Here is an 18,966-nt window from a genome sequence, read left to right as displayed (position 1 = left end):
GATCATAAGAAGTCATCATAGTAATAATCAGTTTTAATTTACAACAATGGCTTAGACCATGAACCACACCCTGGGCTAAACATTTCTCCTGCCAACAGTGGCATACCCCAGGGACATTGCTACTCTCACTTAAACATATAAGCCAGGCCTCTTCTTATAAGAAGGAAGAGTAACTCCTTCTACAAAAAGAAAATAATCTTGGAAGCCATCCTCTGCCTCCTCCCTGGTTTGGAGCAAGGGAGGATAGTGTAAAGCAGAGAGACAGAGACAGAGACAGAGAAACAGAGACAGAGACAGACAGACAGAGACAGAGAGAATGAGAATTCATTAACATTTTTTAATGGGATAGACACGCAAGCATGGTGGCTAACAGATTCAGACATTCTTGTTCCTTTAACTTCACAATAATTCTGGTGGCTGGCCATCAAAATCTCCACTAAGAGAAAAACAGTGACATTAAATAGTAGCCAAGTCTGCCTAGCAGTAATGAGCAAAGTCAAGCTTAAACCTGGGATGAAACCCACATCTGTGTGTCCAGTAGACATGACACTTCCATGACACCATCCATGTAGCAGAAAGGTAGCCTTGCATTTGATGTGAGGGCTAGGAAGTTCTCACACTCTAAGATCAAATACTGCAATGGCACATCTCCTGTGGAGCCTTGGCTCCCTTATCTAAGAGCAGGGAAATGAGCTAACGCTTCTTCGTCACTGAGGCCCAATGGACCACAGGCTAATTATATCACTTTCTCCATTAGGCGCCTCGTGACATGGTGCAATTTTATTGCAGTGCTAAAGCTTCCATTCAGCTGAGTTGTGAAGCTTACCCCATATTCCAAAATAGCTCATTGGTTTAATGATGGGAGACAGAAAGCATCATTTCTTTTTGCTTTGCTTTGCTTAGAATTATCCACAGAAAGAAGAATGTCAAAAAAGAGGAAGAGAGAGAGAGAGAGAGAGAGAGAGAGAGAGAGAGAGAGAGAGAGGTGAAATTCATTTTCATTAAACCCCGTTGCTAGCAAAACCTCAAGCTTCAAATATAAGATATGGCTGCCTTAAGTAATGGAGACTGAATGGCAATGCACTGGGCAGGAGCAGAGGTGATGAAATAATATTTCTATGCAGCAAGAAGATAAAGCAAACATAAAGGAGCTCAGGAAGGAGCTGGTACCTCACAGGAAGAGCTCAGGCAAGGAATGGAGGAAATATTAAAGAAATAAAGATGAAAAGGTTAGAACAAACGAGCACGAGACACTGAGGAAACAGTGAAGGACCGAGGGCAGAGGCAAGAAAAGAGAAGAAGGAAAGACAGGAGTAAACAAAGGAAAGATGGAGGAGGGAAAGAAAAAATAGTCTCAATTTAAGGAAAAAAGTAAAAGTCAAGGAGGTAGCACGTGTTTGGAATCCTAACACTTGGGAGATGGTGACAGGAAAATCAGGAGTTCAAGATCATCCTTAGCTACATACTGAGTTTGAAGTCAGCACGGGTCTCAAAAAGGAGATAAATATATTTCTATAATTCACATGTTTACATATAGTTTATACATGTGAAACAGACATGGAATTCCTAGAAATGAAGCCAAAATAAATATTGAAAGATATAATCCAAGAAAATGTTTCTGAATTCTAAGATATGAATGTGTACATTCAAAGGGCAGGCTATGCAGTACTGCCAGAAAAAAAGAACAGACCCAGACAGTCAATGCCAAGATATGTGCTGGTAAAGCTATTGGATAAGAAAAGAATACATTGGCTCAAAAAGATCAGATCTACTGTAGCGGAGATGCTTTTGTGCAGGCCTCCACCTTCTCCTCAGCCATGTTCAATTCCAAAACACAAAGCCCAACACGCCCAGCTCTGGAGGGTCAATGTGCAAAACAACAGCTCTTGTACAATCAGGGGGAGGGAAGGTCTTTAGAACCAGACAAACCTGAGCCAGTCATGACCCCACTCCTTACTACCCCCATAACTGAGCCATTTTATACCTTTTTGCACCTCTGTTTCTGTGTCCACAAAAGCGGGAATAAATAATTCCTATCTCCATGCATGAAATCAGCTACTGTGTATCAAATCACATATGGGCCAAGCACATTGTAATTAATAAACTATTATTCATGCCTCATCTTGAAAGGTATTGCTGCCTTCCCAAGGAGTCCCCAACAACCAACTCCCAACCCTTAGGACTCCGGGGTATAGAAGGAAGACTGTCACAGAGAGTACCGTGGCTGCTTGTGGAATCCTTCCCGACATGAGCTGGAAGAGGGTCTGCAGGGGGTCGTTGAGTGCCAGCGTACTGGTGAAGCTGTGAGAAGAAAGGAGAGTTAGTGGGGGAATGGTGCCCAGAGGGAACCCCTCAGCAGCACGCAGGCCTGAACATTCCCCTTGACAGGAGCTTCTGTTTTGGAACGCTTCTCTCTGCTCCGCTGTGCCTTTGTAGCCTTTTAGGGAAGATCAACAGCATCTTCACCACATCACACTTCCCCGAGGAGACTTCATTGTTCAAGGATATTTTTTTGCATTTTCGCCCTAACGCCCTAATTCTTGAGTAGTCGCTTCTAAATGCCTTCATCGGTGAGCTGGCCTCCCACATCTCCAGTTCATCTAGGTAACCCAGCAGTAAACCTGGAAGCTCTTCTTCATGGGCCTCTCCTCCCCAGCCATCCTCAGTTCCTCCTCACCAAGCCCATCCCACTAAGCATCATTTTTCTGGTTCATCTCAAGCCTGGGTCTGTAGAGCTTTGACTCACAAGCACTAAATAGCCATTTTCAATAACCAAAGAGGCGTGGAAGAGGGACCAGAAATGATCCTGCTGATGACAAACTGTGGGATATGCTTAACAAGGATATAATAAGCTCTACAGCTGATTTGAGATTTAAGCATACTCAGTAAGAGATATTTTTCACAATTCACTGGGCCCCATCAAAAATCAATGGCCCACGGCAAAACTCTGTAGCAGAGATGTATGCTACAACGTGGGCATGTGAGATGTTCATTTCCAAAACCCAAAGGGAAAATCGTCCCTCAGATCACCATCTTTTGCTTAATAGCACCCTTGCCACAGGAGCTCAGCACAATCAGCGTTACAGACAGCAGAGTGCCCACCACTCCAGCCTGGGGTCATAATGGGGAGAGGGTGGCATTGCTTGTGCCTGGGAAGATGGAGTTGAAGTAATAAAGAGTCTCACTGAGACCATCGTGAAGAACAAACCACCAGGCAGTATGGCAGCCAATAGGAACCCAGAACTTAAAGCCGAGTGTGTGCCCCCTCATCCAACTCTCTGTCCAACAGGATTTATGGCCAATCCGACCTAGGTTAAGCTAAGAGGGTTGCCTCCACAACCTCAGGCAGCCCTTGAAGATAAACATGCATGCCTGACATCTTTCTCACACTCGGACCCAAACTTGCTCCTACAGGAGGCCCCTCCCCCCTCACTCCAGCCCTCACGATGTGCACAGGAGTGTGGAGGACACATAGGGAAACTCTTCCACAATGTCCACCTAGACCCAACACTTCCTCTTCACACTGAGTCCCCATTGCTATATTTCACCCCACTTACTCCAGGCTGTGTGCTTTGCTCCTGTTCCTACCTCATGTTGGCTTGGTCATTTTCCCTGGTCCATCATGGCCCTTGGTTCACTGTCAGCTGTGATTCCTAAGTACAGCTGTGATTCCTCTTTGCTCCACATTCCCAGTCCAATTAATGCCTATTCTACCATGGTTCATGGTTCTATCAGCTCATATCCCTATCGGCCCCTCAGAAGCCACAGCCTCAGGGCAAGACCAGGCCCTGGACACTTTTTTAAATCAAAACCCCTTCACCTCCAGGCTCCACTAGCTACACTTTAGTGATCCCTCCACCCTTCCTTCCCTAATGGAACTGTCTAAACCAACCCCTCTCAAAAACGACAACTACAGTGTAGACTATTCTGAAACTCTGGCCCCTCGGGAATTTTGCCAAAATGTTTCGTTCCATTTCAATGGGTTTAAAGAGTGCTTCTTAGCCTAAGTTCTAAGAATCTAGGGCCAGTGAGATTGCTTAGCCAGTAAAGCCTCTTGCTGCCAAGATTGATGACCCAAGTTTAGATGCCCTGGATCTACATGTTAGAAGAAGAGAACTGACTCCCACAAATTATTCTCTGGCCTCCACACATACTCCATGGCACATATGCACACACATGCCAAGAGACATACATAATAATAAATAAATGTTTACAAATGAAGAATCTTGAGAACTGAACATGAAGGTGGTATACTTATAATCCCAGTACTCAGGAGGTTGAGGACAAGGAGAATGAGAAGGAAGAAGAGAGGGGAGGGGAGAGAAGGAGAGGGGAGGGGAGGGGAGGGGAGGGGAGGAGAGGAGAGAAGAGAAGAGGAGAATCGGGAAATGAAAAATGCTACACCCATTTCAGTAAAGAGAACTTGGGCAACTGTGTGTGGAACTTCTCAATGCATTTTCTACTTCTCCCCTACACACACACACACACCACCTTTGGAAGAGAGATTTATCCACTCTTCTGGTCTTTGTAAGCTAGACTTACCCACTCATGACCCAATTGTAGGTCCTTGGGTCCATCTTACTGGCTAGGAACAAAGCATGGCCCCACAAGTGATTCTTCATAGCCCATTCCAAAGCCTCCTGAAAAGCAAAGCATGACATGCAATAGTACCTTGCCCGTCTTCCTCCAATAAACACAACAAATTTCCATACATAAGCATTTCTGTACTCCAAGCAGCAGAAAATCCCAGGGAAACTTAGAAAAGGAAGAAGGGAGAGCAGGAGCGTGGGTGTCACTCAGCATGGTACTGTTCTCTAACTTGTCCACTCCTCCAGCCATCATCCAAGAGGACACAACATTGGTGTCTTCTTAGACATCGTCACCAAGCAGTCTCATCTCTTTAGTATAAGCTACAAAATACTTCTAAGAACCTAACTTCCAAAAATAAGGGGAAGAGTTCACTCCAAAGACCAAGTCTCAAAGTATGAGTAGCAAAAATGTATTCTGTGGCCCTACTGAAGAACAGTGACCATTTTTTAGCAGCTGTGACAAAGGTGACGTCTTCCTTCCTGGGCACGAAGGTGGACATTCCCCCACCTCACTGCCTCCTGAGTGTGGCTGAGCATGGCATGGGAATGACAGTGTCACTTCTAGGTTTGGCCCATAAAATCGTCCACCTTCATTCCTAATATGCCTCATCCCATCAGGTAGCTGAATGAAGGAAAGGACTCCTCAGGAACCTTGGGAATTCTAAGCTGATGATGGTGAGAGCCACAGCATCCTGAGCCTGAAAACACGGAGGAGGGTTAACCTACTGGTACTCTGATGAAAAGTTATAAATGGCTACTGTGATTAAGCCTGTGTGCATAGGAGCTAGCCTGCAAAGCCTAATGCAAAGACTAACTGCCCGTTAATTCTCAGATGCTTTCTTGGTATTTATTGGTATGGTAGCGCCATTGAGTAAGGTGGGCTAAAGCTAAAAACTTTAAACACACACACACACACACACACACACACACACACACACACACACACACACTTGCTTTTCTGATTCAGCTTATAGTTGAGGTTTTGAACTAGTATTAATAAGTTCCTTAGTAGGAAAAAAAACACATGATTTCTGACAGGAAGTCACTAACGAGGTAATTCTACCTCTATGTAACAAGTATCATTATTATCCCAACATATCTCCATGTAATCTTATTAGATAGAGAGGACAAATTTAATAGTCACAATTAAGAACTTCAGCCTCAGGTCCAGAGCAAGTGAAAAAAAAAATGGCATTAAGACAATGGTTTTTTTAGCATGCTTTAAGTATTTCATAATGCTTTTTAATTTGTTTTTAAAAGAAGTGACCAATTGATTGGTTGGGAATTGCCAGTTGACTCAAAATTCTGCCCATCTCAAAAATATGACTTACAAATAAGTAAAGAACTTGAGAACTTATATCAAGGTTGTCAAGATTATTAAATCCCAGAAACAATACCTGGGTCAACTATGAATAAAGGTGTCTTGCTAACCAATCCTCATTCATCACCCTGCAGTGACGCTCACGGTTCCCTCCACTGCTCACCCACATCTATCGCTCAGTGTGGTGAGGTACCCAGAAGCCTGTGTTCAGGCTCACACTACCCAGATCGAAGCCCCACATCTAAATCTAACTGCTCAACCTGTAAATCTGTAAAAACAAAAATAGAACCTAGCACACAGGTTTCTATGGAGATAAATCAGATAAGGCATAGAAGATATCCAGCTAATGCCTGACAGGTAAAAAAAAAAAATCATTATTTTAATCGCTGCTTTGTTATTGTTGTTATTATAGATATCATTCATCTTTCTTGAAGGTAAAGTTCAAGACTGATTTATCTCTGTATGCCTCACTGGGTGAGAAGTAGTACTGCAGATAGGTTTTTTTTGTTTTGCTTTGTTTTAATGGAATAAATGGATCACTAGGAAAACCACAATTCCCTGGTATATAATGAATGTATAGAAAATGGCTGTAATTTGATACCACTTGTTTTTATAAGTTATCATGTTAAGTGCTCACATAAAAGAAAACATCATCTTTAAAAAAAACTCAAGAGGTAAAGTATTAAAATTTCAAAGTTGGGGCTGGAGAGATGGCTCAGCAGTTACGAGTACTTGTTGCTCTTACAGGGGACACAAGTTCAATTCCCAGCACTCACCTCGTGCCTCACAACCACCTGTAACTCCAGTTCTAGGGATCTGACACCCTCTTCTGGCCTTCCTAGGCTAACCAGGCGTGCCAATGGTGCACAACAATACATGTGGGCACTCACACATACAATAAAAATAAACAATTTTTAGTGTCAAAGTCACAAAAGTAACTCAATTTTATTTTTATAAATTAATTTGAAAATGGGGGAAAGCCAACTAAATATGACACACACCCCAAAAAGAAAGATTTGTGGTTTAGAACCGAACATCTTAAAGAGCTAAAGAACACAAGCAATTCAGCCTACACAGATAAAAGGCTCTACAGGAAAAGGTGGGAAAGTCTGTGACAAGAATCGTCACAGGTGAAAAGCTAATTTCATTCATAATAACAGAAGTGCCGATGTATACACTGAATTGTATTTTTTCACCTCTCGGATCGGCACAGATCACAAGTGTGAGGGCACTTTGATGAAGACACAAAGTAATGGTTTCGCCCTTTGCCCATGGAGCTAATTGATACATCCTAAGAGGCAATTTTTTAATATCTATCAAAATTATAAACTGCATACCCTTTGACCCTACACTTCTGCTGCTAGAAATCTATCTTACATATATTCTCTCATAGTGGACAAAATGACAGTGATGTCCTGGCGTGGGTATGAAGTGTTCCCCACAAAAAGCCCATGTGTTGAAGGCTTGGTCTCCAGCTATTAGGAGGTAAATGGATCATAAGGACTCTAATTTCACAAGATGGAAGGCATTGTATACGTTGTAATATAGTAAATCTAATAAAGAGCAGGTACAGCAAATATTCCTAAGGCCAAATCCAGAATACTGCCAGTTTGGGTACAGTCCACAAGTTCAGAACACTTTGTACCTTCTTAATAATTAGAAAAAAATAAAAATAAAAATAATATTTTGTTACATATACAGTTTTAATCCATGTACCCTGTCCATAGGAAAAGTTTGAAACACAGCCATACTCCTTCATCCTGCATTTCCTGTGACTGCCCTCTACTTCAAGGGCAAAGTTGACAAAACCTAAAACAGTCACTCCTACCCTTTTAGGGAAAAAGTTTGTCAACTCCGAAGTTTATCATCTAGGATATCTTGTTAAATTAAAAAGTGTGAAGTCCAATAAGGATACATAGAATGGTGCCATGAGAAAATAACTATACATCCAAAAAGTATCTCCAGATATTTTTTAAAGATTTTATTTTTTTTTTTTTTTTTTTTTTTTTTTTTTTTTTTGGTTTTTCGAGACAGGGTTTCTCTGTGTAGCTTTGCGCCTTTCCTGGTACTCGCTTTGGAGACCAGGCTGGCCTCGAACTCACAGAGATCCGCCTGGCTCTGCCTCCCGAGTGCTGGGATTAAAGGCGTGCGCCACCACCGCCCGGCAAGATTTTATTTTTAACCATGTGTGTATGCCTGTGTGAGTGGATGCCATGTGTATGGGCACCTATGGAGGCCAGAGGCATCTAATCCCCCAGACCTTGGGTTATAGCACTTATGGGCTGTCTAACATGTGTGCTGGGAATCAAACCCAGGTCTTTTGGAAAAACAATACACATTCTTAACCACTGAGCCATCTCTCCAGCCCCTCCAGATATTATAAAGAGATTAATTTTTTGACTAAGTTAATTTGATTTTAATCATATTTTTAAATATTCAGATTTACTTTATGACTTTTATAAAACATGAGCACAACTTCAAAATTAAATAAGGTAACCCTCCCCACCCATTACATGAAAGCATTCAGAGTTGGTAGGAATGCCTGAGATCCAGTGGCAGGGATATTATTCATAAACAATCTCTCCATAAACTAAGTTGTTGTATATGTGAATAAACCTTTAGAAATGCATAGTCTTTAATCTACTAATTCCTAGTAAAATGTGAATTGCATAATTTGCAATAACAAAATTGTAAATTGTCTTAGTGTTCAAAATAGTGAATCTAACTTCATTATTTTTAAATTATGTATATGGGAGGGGGGACATTCACATGAGTTGAGGTGCCCACCTAGGATGGAGGTATTGGATCCCCATGTAACTGGAGTTATGGGTTATAATGAGCTGCCCAACATAGGTGCTGGGAACTGAATTTGGGTCCTCTAGAAGAACAGTAAACATGAGCCATCTCTCCAGCCCCTAGAATGTTCGTTTGTAAAGTACTTGTTAAGAATGTACAAGGCATGGAGTTGAATTTTTAGCACTATAAAAATATTAAAATTGTACTATTCGGACATATTTAATGTTATTTGGGTATTTTACTGTGTGATATTAAATGTAAAAAGAAATAAACAATTATATATGGACTTGGGGGGGTTGTTTATTTGTTTTGAGACAGGGTCTCCCTTTATAATTCAGGCTGGCCTCCTACTCAGCCAAATGAGTGCACCACCATGCCTGGCTCATCTATGTGACTTAATTGATTTTTAACAGGGAAATGCTAGGAGTAAATATATAAAATGTGAACAGATGTTGTCTTTTAACAGTAGGAAAACATGAACACTGCAGGTGTGAATGGCAAATGCCTGTGTATATTTATTTTTTTCTCACTGTAACTTTCTGGACATCTCACGTGCTCTAAAAGAAGTGTGTTCCAGCCCTATCATTAGCGGAAGGAGAGAGAGGGCCAGGGGCGGTGGTCGCTCGTCTGAAGGAAGTCTGAGGGAAAGGCTTTCTCACCTTCTTCCTTCCATAGTAGAGCAGCTTGGTGAATTTCTCCACGATCTGCGCTGGCGTCTCCACGCTGGGGGGAATCTCCCCAGTAAGCAGGTTGCGAGTCCCGGAGTTCAGCACCGGCCAGTCCTCATCAGTCAGGTTGATGAGGTTGGCCACTGGGGGCTGCCTCTTGTACTTCTCCAGCTTCCTGCAGTCCTGCATCAGCAGCTCAGCAATGTCAGACCCCACCATGGACTGCAAGGTAAAGAGAGTTAGTCTGTGGGATGATCCTACTGGTCCCCAGGCTGGGCGCCCAGGCTGAAGAAGGAAGGCAGCAGGGTCTCTGCCTTCTTCCTGGGACAGCCATGCAAATATACCATAGAGCGTTTGTGAATGAATTTCAAACATCAGCTTCACTACCACGGTTACTCTCTGCCTGTCGGCAGCCACAAAGTCCATTGGAAACACTCATAATTCCACAGGTGTTATTATCTGGCTGGGGCAATAATCCAGGATCTGTACAACAAACCCCAGGCAGCGGAGAGGTGCTCTCCAGGAAAGGTCAGCATTGGCACACCGGTGCTGGCATCCCAGCAGCGCTTCCCCTCTGGACAACGGTGCTGCTTAGAGACTGCCTCTTGTAATTGTGCCATCCACCAACTCCCATGAAGACTGATACTTCAGTCCAGGCTCCCTCTGCCCCCTCTATCAACCAAAGCAGTGACTTACCCCATTCTGTCGACAAAGGAGAACCAGTAGTTGCCAGAGTAGGGCTGAGTCCCTGCTCCCTGGTGTCTCAGCTTTGAGACACTGAGCTGCTTTCTGCTGGCAGAACATCATGATATCCACCTTGTGTATGTCCTCCCTGTGGGACGATTCAGGAAGCAAGGCTGAGCAGACCTCCCTGTTCAGGACCCCAGGCTCCCTGTACAGTAAGCTAGTTTATGAGGTAGAAGCCTGCCAGTGCAGGACTGGAAGTCTAGAACCACAACATTGGTTTTTCCCTACAGAACAGGAAGGAGCTTCAGAGATTCTCTTTGTGCATCCTTCCATCATTCAGATGAGGACCGTGAAACCCAGAGACCTTCAGTGACTTCTCAGAATGGCATGTAAGGGCTCTGTTTAAAGTCAGACAAGACTGGGTCCATGTCTGGTCTACCCCCTCTCAGTTAATACAAACATCTCTGAGCCTCAGTGTCTTCCCCTCCTTAAGACAGGACTAATAAAGGAAACTGCCTTCATACAAAAAGGAATAAGCAAACTGTGTGGCATCCATCACATAAATGCTCATTAAGTGGACATTATTATATGCTTCAGAACATTCAACAAATCAGTGCCAAGAGGGGCCAGCAGCATACTATTTAATACACAACTCAATTCTCTGCATTCCCGTGATTAAGACATGGAGACAAAGTGTGTGGAGGGTGACCTTTAACACTTAAGGAATGACCCTTGAGGTTGTCCTCTGGCCTCTACATTTGTGCACACATAAATGCACACACACACACACACACACACACACACACACACACACACACACACACCCCCCAACACTCGTTTTTACTTGAAGGAGCCTTCAGTTGTAATATGGGACTTTCTTGAGGCCAAGCTTCAGGATAGGTTATGTGTATATAGCAGTGGTGACATTGAATGGGCTTCCATAGGAATAGAGTCTCACGGCCACCACTTTTGGAGCAGGCAGAGTGAGTGCTGTATAATTCCTCAAGGGAAAAACTTAGGGAGAGCTGGTGGACCACCAGTCAGTAGGATACCTGGGATGCTGGCCCTCTGACACCCACCCAGGACTCAGCACAACTAAAGGCCACCGAGTATCAGAAATGCGGCTGGCAATGCTAACACAGTTCCAGTTCATTCCTGCAGAGGGCAGACGTTCACAATGTCAGGGAAGTGGAAAGCAGGGTTACAGCTCAAACGGGCAGTTTCAATCAATTACGCAGGACACTAAACCTTTTCCCACCAAGTAACCGCTACGAAATGAAATTGTTTTTAGGTATTCAACTTATTAAGCTAACTTTTCTTTCTGCCCTCCAAATACAAAGCAGCTTATCAAAATTACTTAGCCACCTCCTTTTCTCTCTACTGGCATAGAGAAATCTGTCCCAAATAAGACAGTTTCTTGCACTGAAACCAAGACCCAGGCTGGAAGATGTCGCAGCTTTCAAAAGCCCTTATTTAAGAGTTGTGGAATATAGCTTAGTGGATAAGAGCAGTAGCTGTGAAATCAAGAGGACATGAGTTCAAATCCTAAGCACCTACATAAAAGCCAGGTGTGTGCCTGTAACACCAAAGTATGGGGGATAGAGTCAGGCATTTCCTGGGAGCTCACTGGCCAGACAGCCTAGCCAAAACAGCAAACTTCAGGTTCAGTGATAGACCCTATCTCAAAAAAGAGAGAGCAAGAGGAAGATGAGAGAGCAAAAGAGGAAAATAACAGATGCCTTCCTCTGACTTCCATGTGTGTGTGTGCATGCATACATGCACTTTCACATGTGTACATTCACCTCTCTCTCTCTCTCTCTCTCTCTCTCTCTCTCTCTCTCGCTCTCTCTCTCTCTCTCTCTCTCTCTCTTCCTTAGCAGCTCTAGCAGTACTTTACCTGATGAGGGGTCCTGGGAAACCTCTCATCTCCTCTTGATCCTCAGAATCATTAAGGATAACCTGGAGCAGAAAATAAATTAGGCCCCCAAGACTCTTGCACCCAGTACCCAGCAGTCAACTCCAGTATCAGATCCAGGTCTATGGTCCTATGGTGTGGCTCAGTGTCTTGTGGAGACAGTTATCTTGTTGAAGATGAGCCACTAGCCTCTCAAGGAAAATGTAAGTCTAGTATCACTTCTTTCTAAGAAAAGCCTGCCCATTCCTGCCACAGTCAAGGGCATGTGTGGCTCAATTTCCCCTCCTGGAGATGCCCAGCCTCCAGCAAAGTGGAGACCTGAGGAGAGCAATTGGGTTGAGCAGAGTACTTGCACCCCCAAGACCCAAGACCTTGATTACCTCCATGCTGTGCACTTCAACAAGGGCCGTTTGTCCGTCAGCAGGAGAGTTGGGGGATACACACACTAGCTGGCCTCCTGGCCCAAAACTCACAGACACGTGGGGAACATAAAACTTCGTGGGTGCCTTGGGAACAGTCGCTGAGGCATCATCTGGCCAACAGACACATGCGGACATTGTTAGGTTTATTTTCACTGCTCTCAAGTTTAGAAAGACATCACAGATACATTTCTGTTCAAATTCCACCTGGGCCAAGCTGAGACGCTGGGTGGGATCTTAGTTAGAAAAGGTCATGCTCTACTCTGATTTAAACCCCTAAAAATATGTCAGATTAAAATGCAAGGATTTTTATCATTTGGTCCAAATGATAATGCACTCATTTCAGGTTCTCAACGATGGTCAGAGGACAAGCGGCCTCTACTGCCAGTGTTTCTACACATGTGGCAAGCCTCCAGACTAGCAGTTATACTTTGTGGCCTCACTTCATTTCAATCAGTCCTCCCTGGTCTTTATTTTCCTCACTTGTTGCTTAAAAGCATCCCAGAGTGCCTCCTGGCCCAACATAATGATGACTAGGAGCAGTGTTCTCTTCTGAGAGCCATCTCAGATGCAAGTTCCATTACTAGAGAATATGAGGAAAAGGAATCCAAAGTTGGCTTCTCTGCCTAGGAGACCTGCATAATTCAGTAAGGTGAACAAAGACCCATTCCGAGAAGTACACAGGGGTAACTTTCCACATGACCCAACCTTTTCTTACGGGAATCAACCAGCTCCCATGGCCACTTGGTACCCACCAGCCTGAACAGGTCTCCAAGCTGCTGATAACATAGGTTCATACGGCTCGGGGACATCTGCCATGTACTGACTGAGTTCATAGCTGCTAGAGCTGAGGCCAGACTCATGCTGTTGGAGAAGGTTGGACCTTCCAACCAGTGATGGCTGTGGGGAGAAAAGAAAAACGATGGAATTATCTAGAAAGGAGTTCCAGAGAGCTTGCCCTTCCACTTCTCACATTTCTTCCTTCAAAGAAACAAAACTCAAACATTCCACAAAACACAGTGAATGGGGATTCATGGAAAGAAGACAGCATCATCCCGTTGAGTATGGCCCAATGGGGTCAAGTGACCTAAAATTCAAATTCAGTTTCTGTCGTCATGTTGCTATGACCTTAAACAGGTGACCTGGGCTTTCCCAGCTCAATACCTTCATCTGCAATATAAATTAAGGAAATCTTTCTATACACATTATTTACTAATACACTAGCCATTTGTGTCTGGATAATGTACATTGCCTGCAGACAAGTGTACAGGAATTTATACTCCAGGAGAGATTAATAAAACAGTGGATTCACACATGAACTATGAACCAAGAGCTGAGGAGCCCCCAACTGGATCAGGCCCTCTAGATAAGTGAGACAGTTGATTAGCTTGATCTGTTTGGGAGGCATCCAGGCAGTGGGACCGGGTCCTGTGCTCAGTGCATGAGTTGACTGTTTGGAACCTGAGGCTTATACAGGGACACTTGGCTCAGCCTGGGAGGAGGGGACTGGACCTGCCCGGACTGAATCTACCAGGTTGATCTCAGTCCTCAGGGGAGTCTTTGCCCTGGAGGAGATGGGAATAGGGGTTGGGCTAGAGGGAAGGGAGAGAGGGGGGCAGGAGGGGGGGAGAGCAAGGGAATCCGTGGCTGATATGTAAAATTAAATTAAATTATAAAATAAAATAAAAAACAGTGGATTCAAAGGCTCTTTGTACACTGTAAAGTGCTGTTCACATATTGGGGTTTTAGTATCAGTCACCTATGCCCTATCCTAGTAAGCACTAGGTACAGAAAAAAATTGTCTACAAAATAAAAAAAAAAAAAAATCACATGAATCTAATCAGGGAGAAAAAAAAAACTAACCAGAGCCTGCCAAAAATTAAGAGCTTGTCTCTACAATCGTTTTGCAATTTGTCTATAAATCTAAAATTATCCTATAATAAAATATTTATCTCAATGCTATTAAGAGCTCTATTTTGTGACCTAGATGGCACATGTATTAGAATTTTGAGAAAAGACATTAACGAGTCAGGAATGATTTCAAGGTTGCTTTTCAAACCTAAACTAAAAGAGTCTAACAATTTCTCACTTCCTAAACCTCTAGTACCCTGGGGTGCCAAACACCCAACTTGCAAAGGTGCTCTCTCTCTCTCTCTCTCTCTTTTTTTTTTCCAAGCACCTCATGGTGAATTAAGTACTCCCCACTTGACTAGATCAAATCAGGGCCTTGGACTGATAGGACTGAAATGGGAAGGCAGGGAAATGTAGGGTGAGTGGGGACACTCCCGGCAGCGGCAGACCCCCACCCCCACCTGCCATTGCCAACCAGGTGGCTTCATGCATGGCCACAGGCCTCTAGTCCCCTGTCACTTTACGTTACCTGCTGTTTCTGGGCCTCACTCCCTGAAAAGAACTCCCCAGGCGGCTCCTGTCCAGAGATAGAAGCAAGACTGTCTTCATACGGATTCTTGCTGGTAGATCTGCAGCAGAATGACAGCAGTGTTGAGACAGGTCCCGAGCAAGCCATCAAAGCTGGCATACTCTCTGCTGGAGGCTGGCCTGGTGCTGAGTGTGGGCAGGTGTCAGGCCAGTATCGGTGCTACAGTGAAAAGCATTTCCTGTCTTTCCCCACCTCAATGTATTAGAAAGATGGAATGTTTGGGTTCCACATACAGTGATTAGAAGTGGCCCAGACCTTACAGAGAATGGCTGGTGGCTGCAGCCTGCCCTCCTGGAAGAGCTTAAGTCAGAGCCCTTGGATTGGGATCAGTGAACTCCAAGGCTAAAGGCACCAGGACAAAGGCTTCAGTAAAGTATCTTCCCTGCTAGGCCGTATGCCAGGAGGATGTTCCACACTTAGGACCAGGAAGAGGGAACAGAGAAAGCACCCTAGGCCCAGTAAGGCCTCAGCCATGAAAATTATTGCAAGACCACATTGTTTCTGAGGCCAGTATAGGATTTGGTCTTTAGAGGAGCCACAAGTAATCTTACAAGATGCAGACTAGTCCTGAATGGGCAACAGCTCTTGGAGATAAAAATCTCTTTTTCCAGGAGTATGCCAAGAGTTGGCCTGGGCCACCTTGGATTATTACCCTCATGTCCCTGTGGCTGGAACAAAAGCAGACTGTCTTCCATGGGTCAGGGACCACTGCCAGATACCCTAAGATTATCCTAACAGAGTCTAACTAAATCTTGTCAGAGTGGCTTGTCTCTTCACTTACTGGAATTGGGTCTCACTACTTGTTCCAAACGGACTATTGTGCTTTTCACGATGACGCTCGTTGAAGTACTTTTGGTCTCCATAATCTTCATTCCAGATATAAGGGCTCCCTTGCCTTGCCGCTGCACCCTCAGAGAAAGCAAAACAAAGACAGATCACTTGCTGCTTCTGAAAGTCCTTTGAGAAAGATACTAGGGAGCCATGAAGCTGAGGTATTGTGATACATACAGTAAATATGAAAACATATTTACCAAACTGAGTCAACCGGTGAGTGAGAGCTCATAACAACAGCCCCCAAGATGCTCCGAAACAGTTTGCATGGCTTTATGTAGTTGCACACAGTACAACACCCTATTATGTATATATAAGGTATGAAACTCCTATTGCTGTGCATCTGCTGTCCCCAGGATGAAGTGATTATTGCACTCATATTACAGCTCAGCCTACCAGAAGGGCTTAAGAGCTGATTTTACTGTTACTTCATCAGTAAATATAACCTTTGCTACAAGAAGGAGTAAGAGAATAATGTGGATGAAGTACACACTATCCACAGAACTAGTAACCTAAGAGTAGTCTCAGTATTATTAAAGGGTAGGGTCTCCAAACATGGCACAGGTGGTCTCTGACTCTGGCCATAGGTCACCATGCATCTCTAGTCCCCAAAGGCTCTGGAGATTACTGCATACCTCTTTCTTCTTGCAGCAGCTGTGGATGTCCACGGTAGTAATAATTTCCATAAGCATACTCTTCCCTTGGTGTTGGAGTGTGGTATCTCTGATAGGGGTCCTCATAGCCTGACCTGAGATATCACAAAGACAGCTAGTCATCCATTAAGGGTAGTAAAGGGAGAAACCAAAACGAGACTGGATGGACCAGACAACTTTGGAAGACAGAATGATTGCCCAGTCCAGAATCTGCCTGATTCACATTAGGTCAGAAAATCCAGAGTCAGAACAGGGGAGGGCCTTTGCTTCACAAGAAGGCTGGAGTGTTTATAATAAAGCTCTTTTTTTACTTTAAAATGCTCTTACTAAAAGAAATTTACTTACAATTCTTTTTTTATTTTATAGCAATATTCTTACTCCTCAAATATACGCATTCAAAAGCACAGAAGCTGTTATCTTGGAAACCCCAGCCCTGGCACTATCTGAGAAAAGCCTCTTCCTAAGGAGATTGTTTAAGAACACAATGTCCCACTGGAATTCCCATGCATATCACAGACAGAAATGAGACTATCGCCAGCATGATTGCTGTTATTGTCTCTGTCCTTGACATACTCAATTCCTCTTGAGAACTTAACAGCCCAGAAGGATTGGGGAAAGGAACATTATGCTGTTAGTGTTTCCGTCAATTAATAATAACCACAGAGGCAAGATCCTTTACAAAAAATTCTGTAACTTCAACCTTCATCTGTAAAGCAGATAGATATAATCCCAACTAGAAGAGACAGAGGAAAGCATGGTGGCTTCCAATAGTCTATGAGATATTTAGTTCAATGCTATGGACTTGGTGGAGCAGGAGCTCCAGGTTCTCCAACACAGAATTACCTCTGTGGTTGCTGTCTCCTCACTTTACAGCCTGGAAAAATCTGCATTTGCCTTCTCTGAGGTGAGTTTTTCCTAAAGTTCTTAAGTATTAAGTACTGATCTTTACTTGCCTGTCACCCTCCAGGTATAGTTCAGACACTGGGGCTTTTGGTTGTTGGTAGAGGGCTCAGATCCAAGACAATGTGAAGCCTTTCGTAGTGACCTAGGGAAAGCTTTTCCACAGCCCACAAACACTGCCTTTGACAATTCCAAAGCAAGGAGGTCCTATCTGCTCTCTTGTATTTCTACCTTCTGTCTCTCCCTCAGCATCAACCACACCATAGTGGCAGCTTTATGAAGTTCTGCTTGGGATAAGGACAAGGGAAACACTGTCATTAGTCACCAAACACCAAATCAAGCCAGGACAGATTTTAGCTAAGCCAATAGAGAAGAGTGGGTACCCTCGGATTTGTTGAACTTGACATGAATCTAGACGTATCTGGAAAGGAGGGGCTCTTAATTCAGAAAATGGCTCCATAAGATTGGCCTGTTGGCAAGTCTGTAGGGCATTTTCTTGACCAATGAATGACATGGGAAGGCCCAACCCACTGGGGCAGACACACACACACACACACACACACACACACACACACACACACACACACAGGAGCAGGTGGTTCTGGGTTGTATAAGAAAGAAAACTGAACATCTCAGGGCTAACAAGAAAGTAAGCATTATTCCTCCACGATCTGCTTCAGTTTCTCAGGTTCCTGACTTGATTTCCCGCCCTGCCCTCCAGTGACGGATGGTAATGTGGAAGTATAAGATGAAATAAACCCTTTTCTCCCCCAGCTGTTTTGTTTTTGTTTTTGTTTTTGTCATGTCATGGTGTTTTATCACAGCAATAGAGTCTTAACTAAAGCAGTCAGGAAAGAGGAGGAGAAGAAGGTGAAGAAGGGAGGGGGAGAAGGAAGAGGAGGAAGAGAAGGAGCTGGACAAAGAAAGGAGGAGAGTTATTAGGGAAAGGAAGAGCAGTGCAGGATGGTTAGTGTGCTTGAGAGGGCTGAGTGAAGCAGGAGGATCCCAAGTCTGAGGACAGCCTGTTCTATGTGGCAAGTCCCAGGGAATGGAGATGGGGTGGGGAGGCAGAAAGAAGTGAACAGGAAACAGGAATGATTAATAATCTATTCATGGGTCCTTAGGAGGGACAGGTCCACTGCAGCTCTCAAAGTCATACCTTGAGTACAACTGATTAGGATAAGATCCTTCCAAGTAGTCCGCTCTGGACGCAGGCTGAGACCATTCCCCAGGCCTGGGTACATAGTGGGACTGTTGGTAGGCAGCCCTGGGGTCCTGCGCCCTGGGGTCCTGCTGTGGCTTTGAGCTCCGGTGGGCATCTTGCCATTGGTGGTACTTATCTCCACTGTACTGAAGGTGAGGATGGGGTCTGTAGTGTCCACTCCGAAGCCCTCGGTTTGCATCCTTTGATGGTGCCATGGGCCTCCCTTGTGGCTGAGAGGACCACTGGGGAACCCAAGGTTCCATCTCTGACTCTTTGGTTTTTGTTCTTGGGTCTTAAGGATGCTAAGTAGTTATTTTAATTTCCTGCACACAAAAAGAAAACAAATCATTATTCTGGAAAACTGGGGACGTAGCTCAGACAGTAAAATGTTTGCTTTCAAGCACCAATGCGTAAATTTAATCCTGATCAGTTACGTAAAATGCCAGACAGACAAGGTAGTGCACACTTGTAATCCCAGTGCTGGGCAGGTAGAAAGAGGAAGATCCCTGGGGCTCACTGAACAGCCAATCAAGCCTAACCAGT

General features: G+C 44.1%; 1 protein-coding gene across 1 annotated transcript in view; it reads right to left on the bottom strand.

Annotated features, from left to right (window-relative positions):
* Positions 1–18,740, bottom strand: part of Sec16b (SEC16 homolog B, endoplasmic reticulum export factor) — a 40,288-nt gene extending 21,548 nt beyond the window's left edge. Inside the window, exons 1-11 of the mRNA XM_052737321.1 lie at positions 18,379–18,740; positions 16,302–16,414; positions 15,617–15,737; positions 14,776–14,875; positions 13,151–13,295; positions 12,357–12,508; positions 11,959–12,020; positions 10,071–10,206; positions 9,366–9,596; positions 4,543–4,640; positions 2,220–2,301 (exon numbers count right to left, since the gene is read on the bottom strand). Of these exons, the coding sequence (XP_052593281.1) occupies positions 2,220–2,301; positions 4,543–4,640; positions 9,366–9,596; positions 10,071–10,206; positions 11,959–12,020; positions 12,357–12,508; positions 13,151–13,295; positions 14,776–14,875; positions 15,617–15,737; positions 16,302–16,414; positions 18,379–18,686 (1,548 nt within the window). The 5' untranslated portion in view covers positions 18,687–18,740. The remainder of the gene's footprint in view (positions 1–2,219; positions 2,302–4,542; positions 4,641–9,365; positions 9,597–10,070; positions 10,207–11,958; positions 12,021–12,356; positions 12,509–13,150; positions 13,296–14,775; positions 14,876–15,616; positions 15,738–16,301; positions 16,415–18,378) is intronic.
* Between the last annotated feature and the right edge of the window lie 226 nt (positions 18,741–18,966).

The sequence above is a fragment of the Peromyscus californicus genome, unplaced genomic scaffold (assembly GCF_007827085.1).
Source record: "Peromyscus californicus insignis strain IS unplaced genomic scaffold, ASM782708v3 Scaffold_14__1_contigs__length_90479793_seg_2, whole genome shotgun sequence".
Lineage (NCBI taxonomy): Eukaryota > Metazoa > Chordata > Mammalia > Rodentia > Cricetidae > Peromyscus > Peromyscus californicus.
Note: the sequence above shows the minus strand (reverse complement) of the source record. Positions and strands in the feature narration are given on the sequence as shown.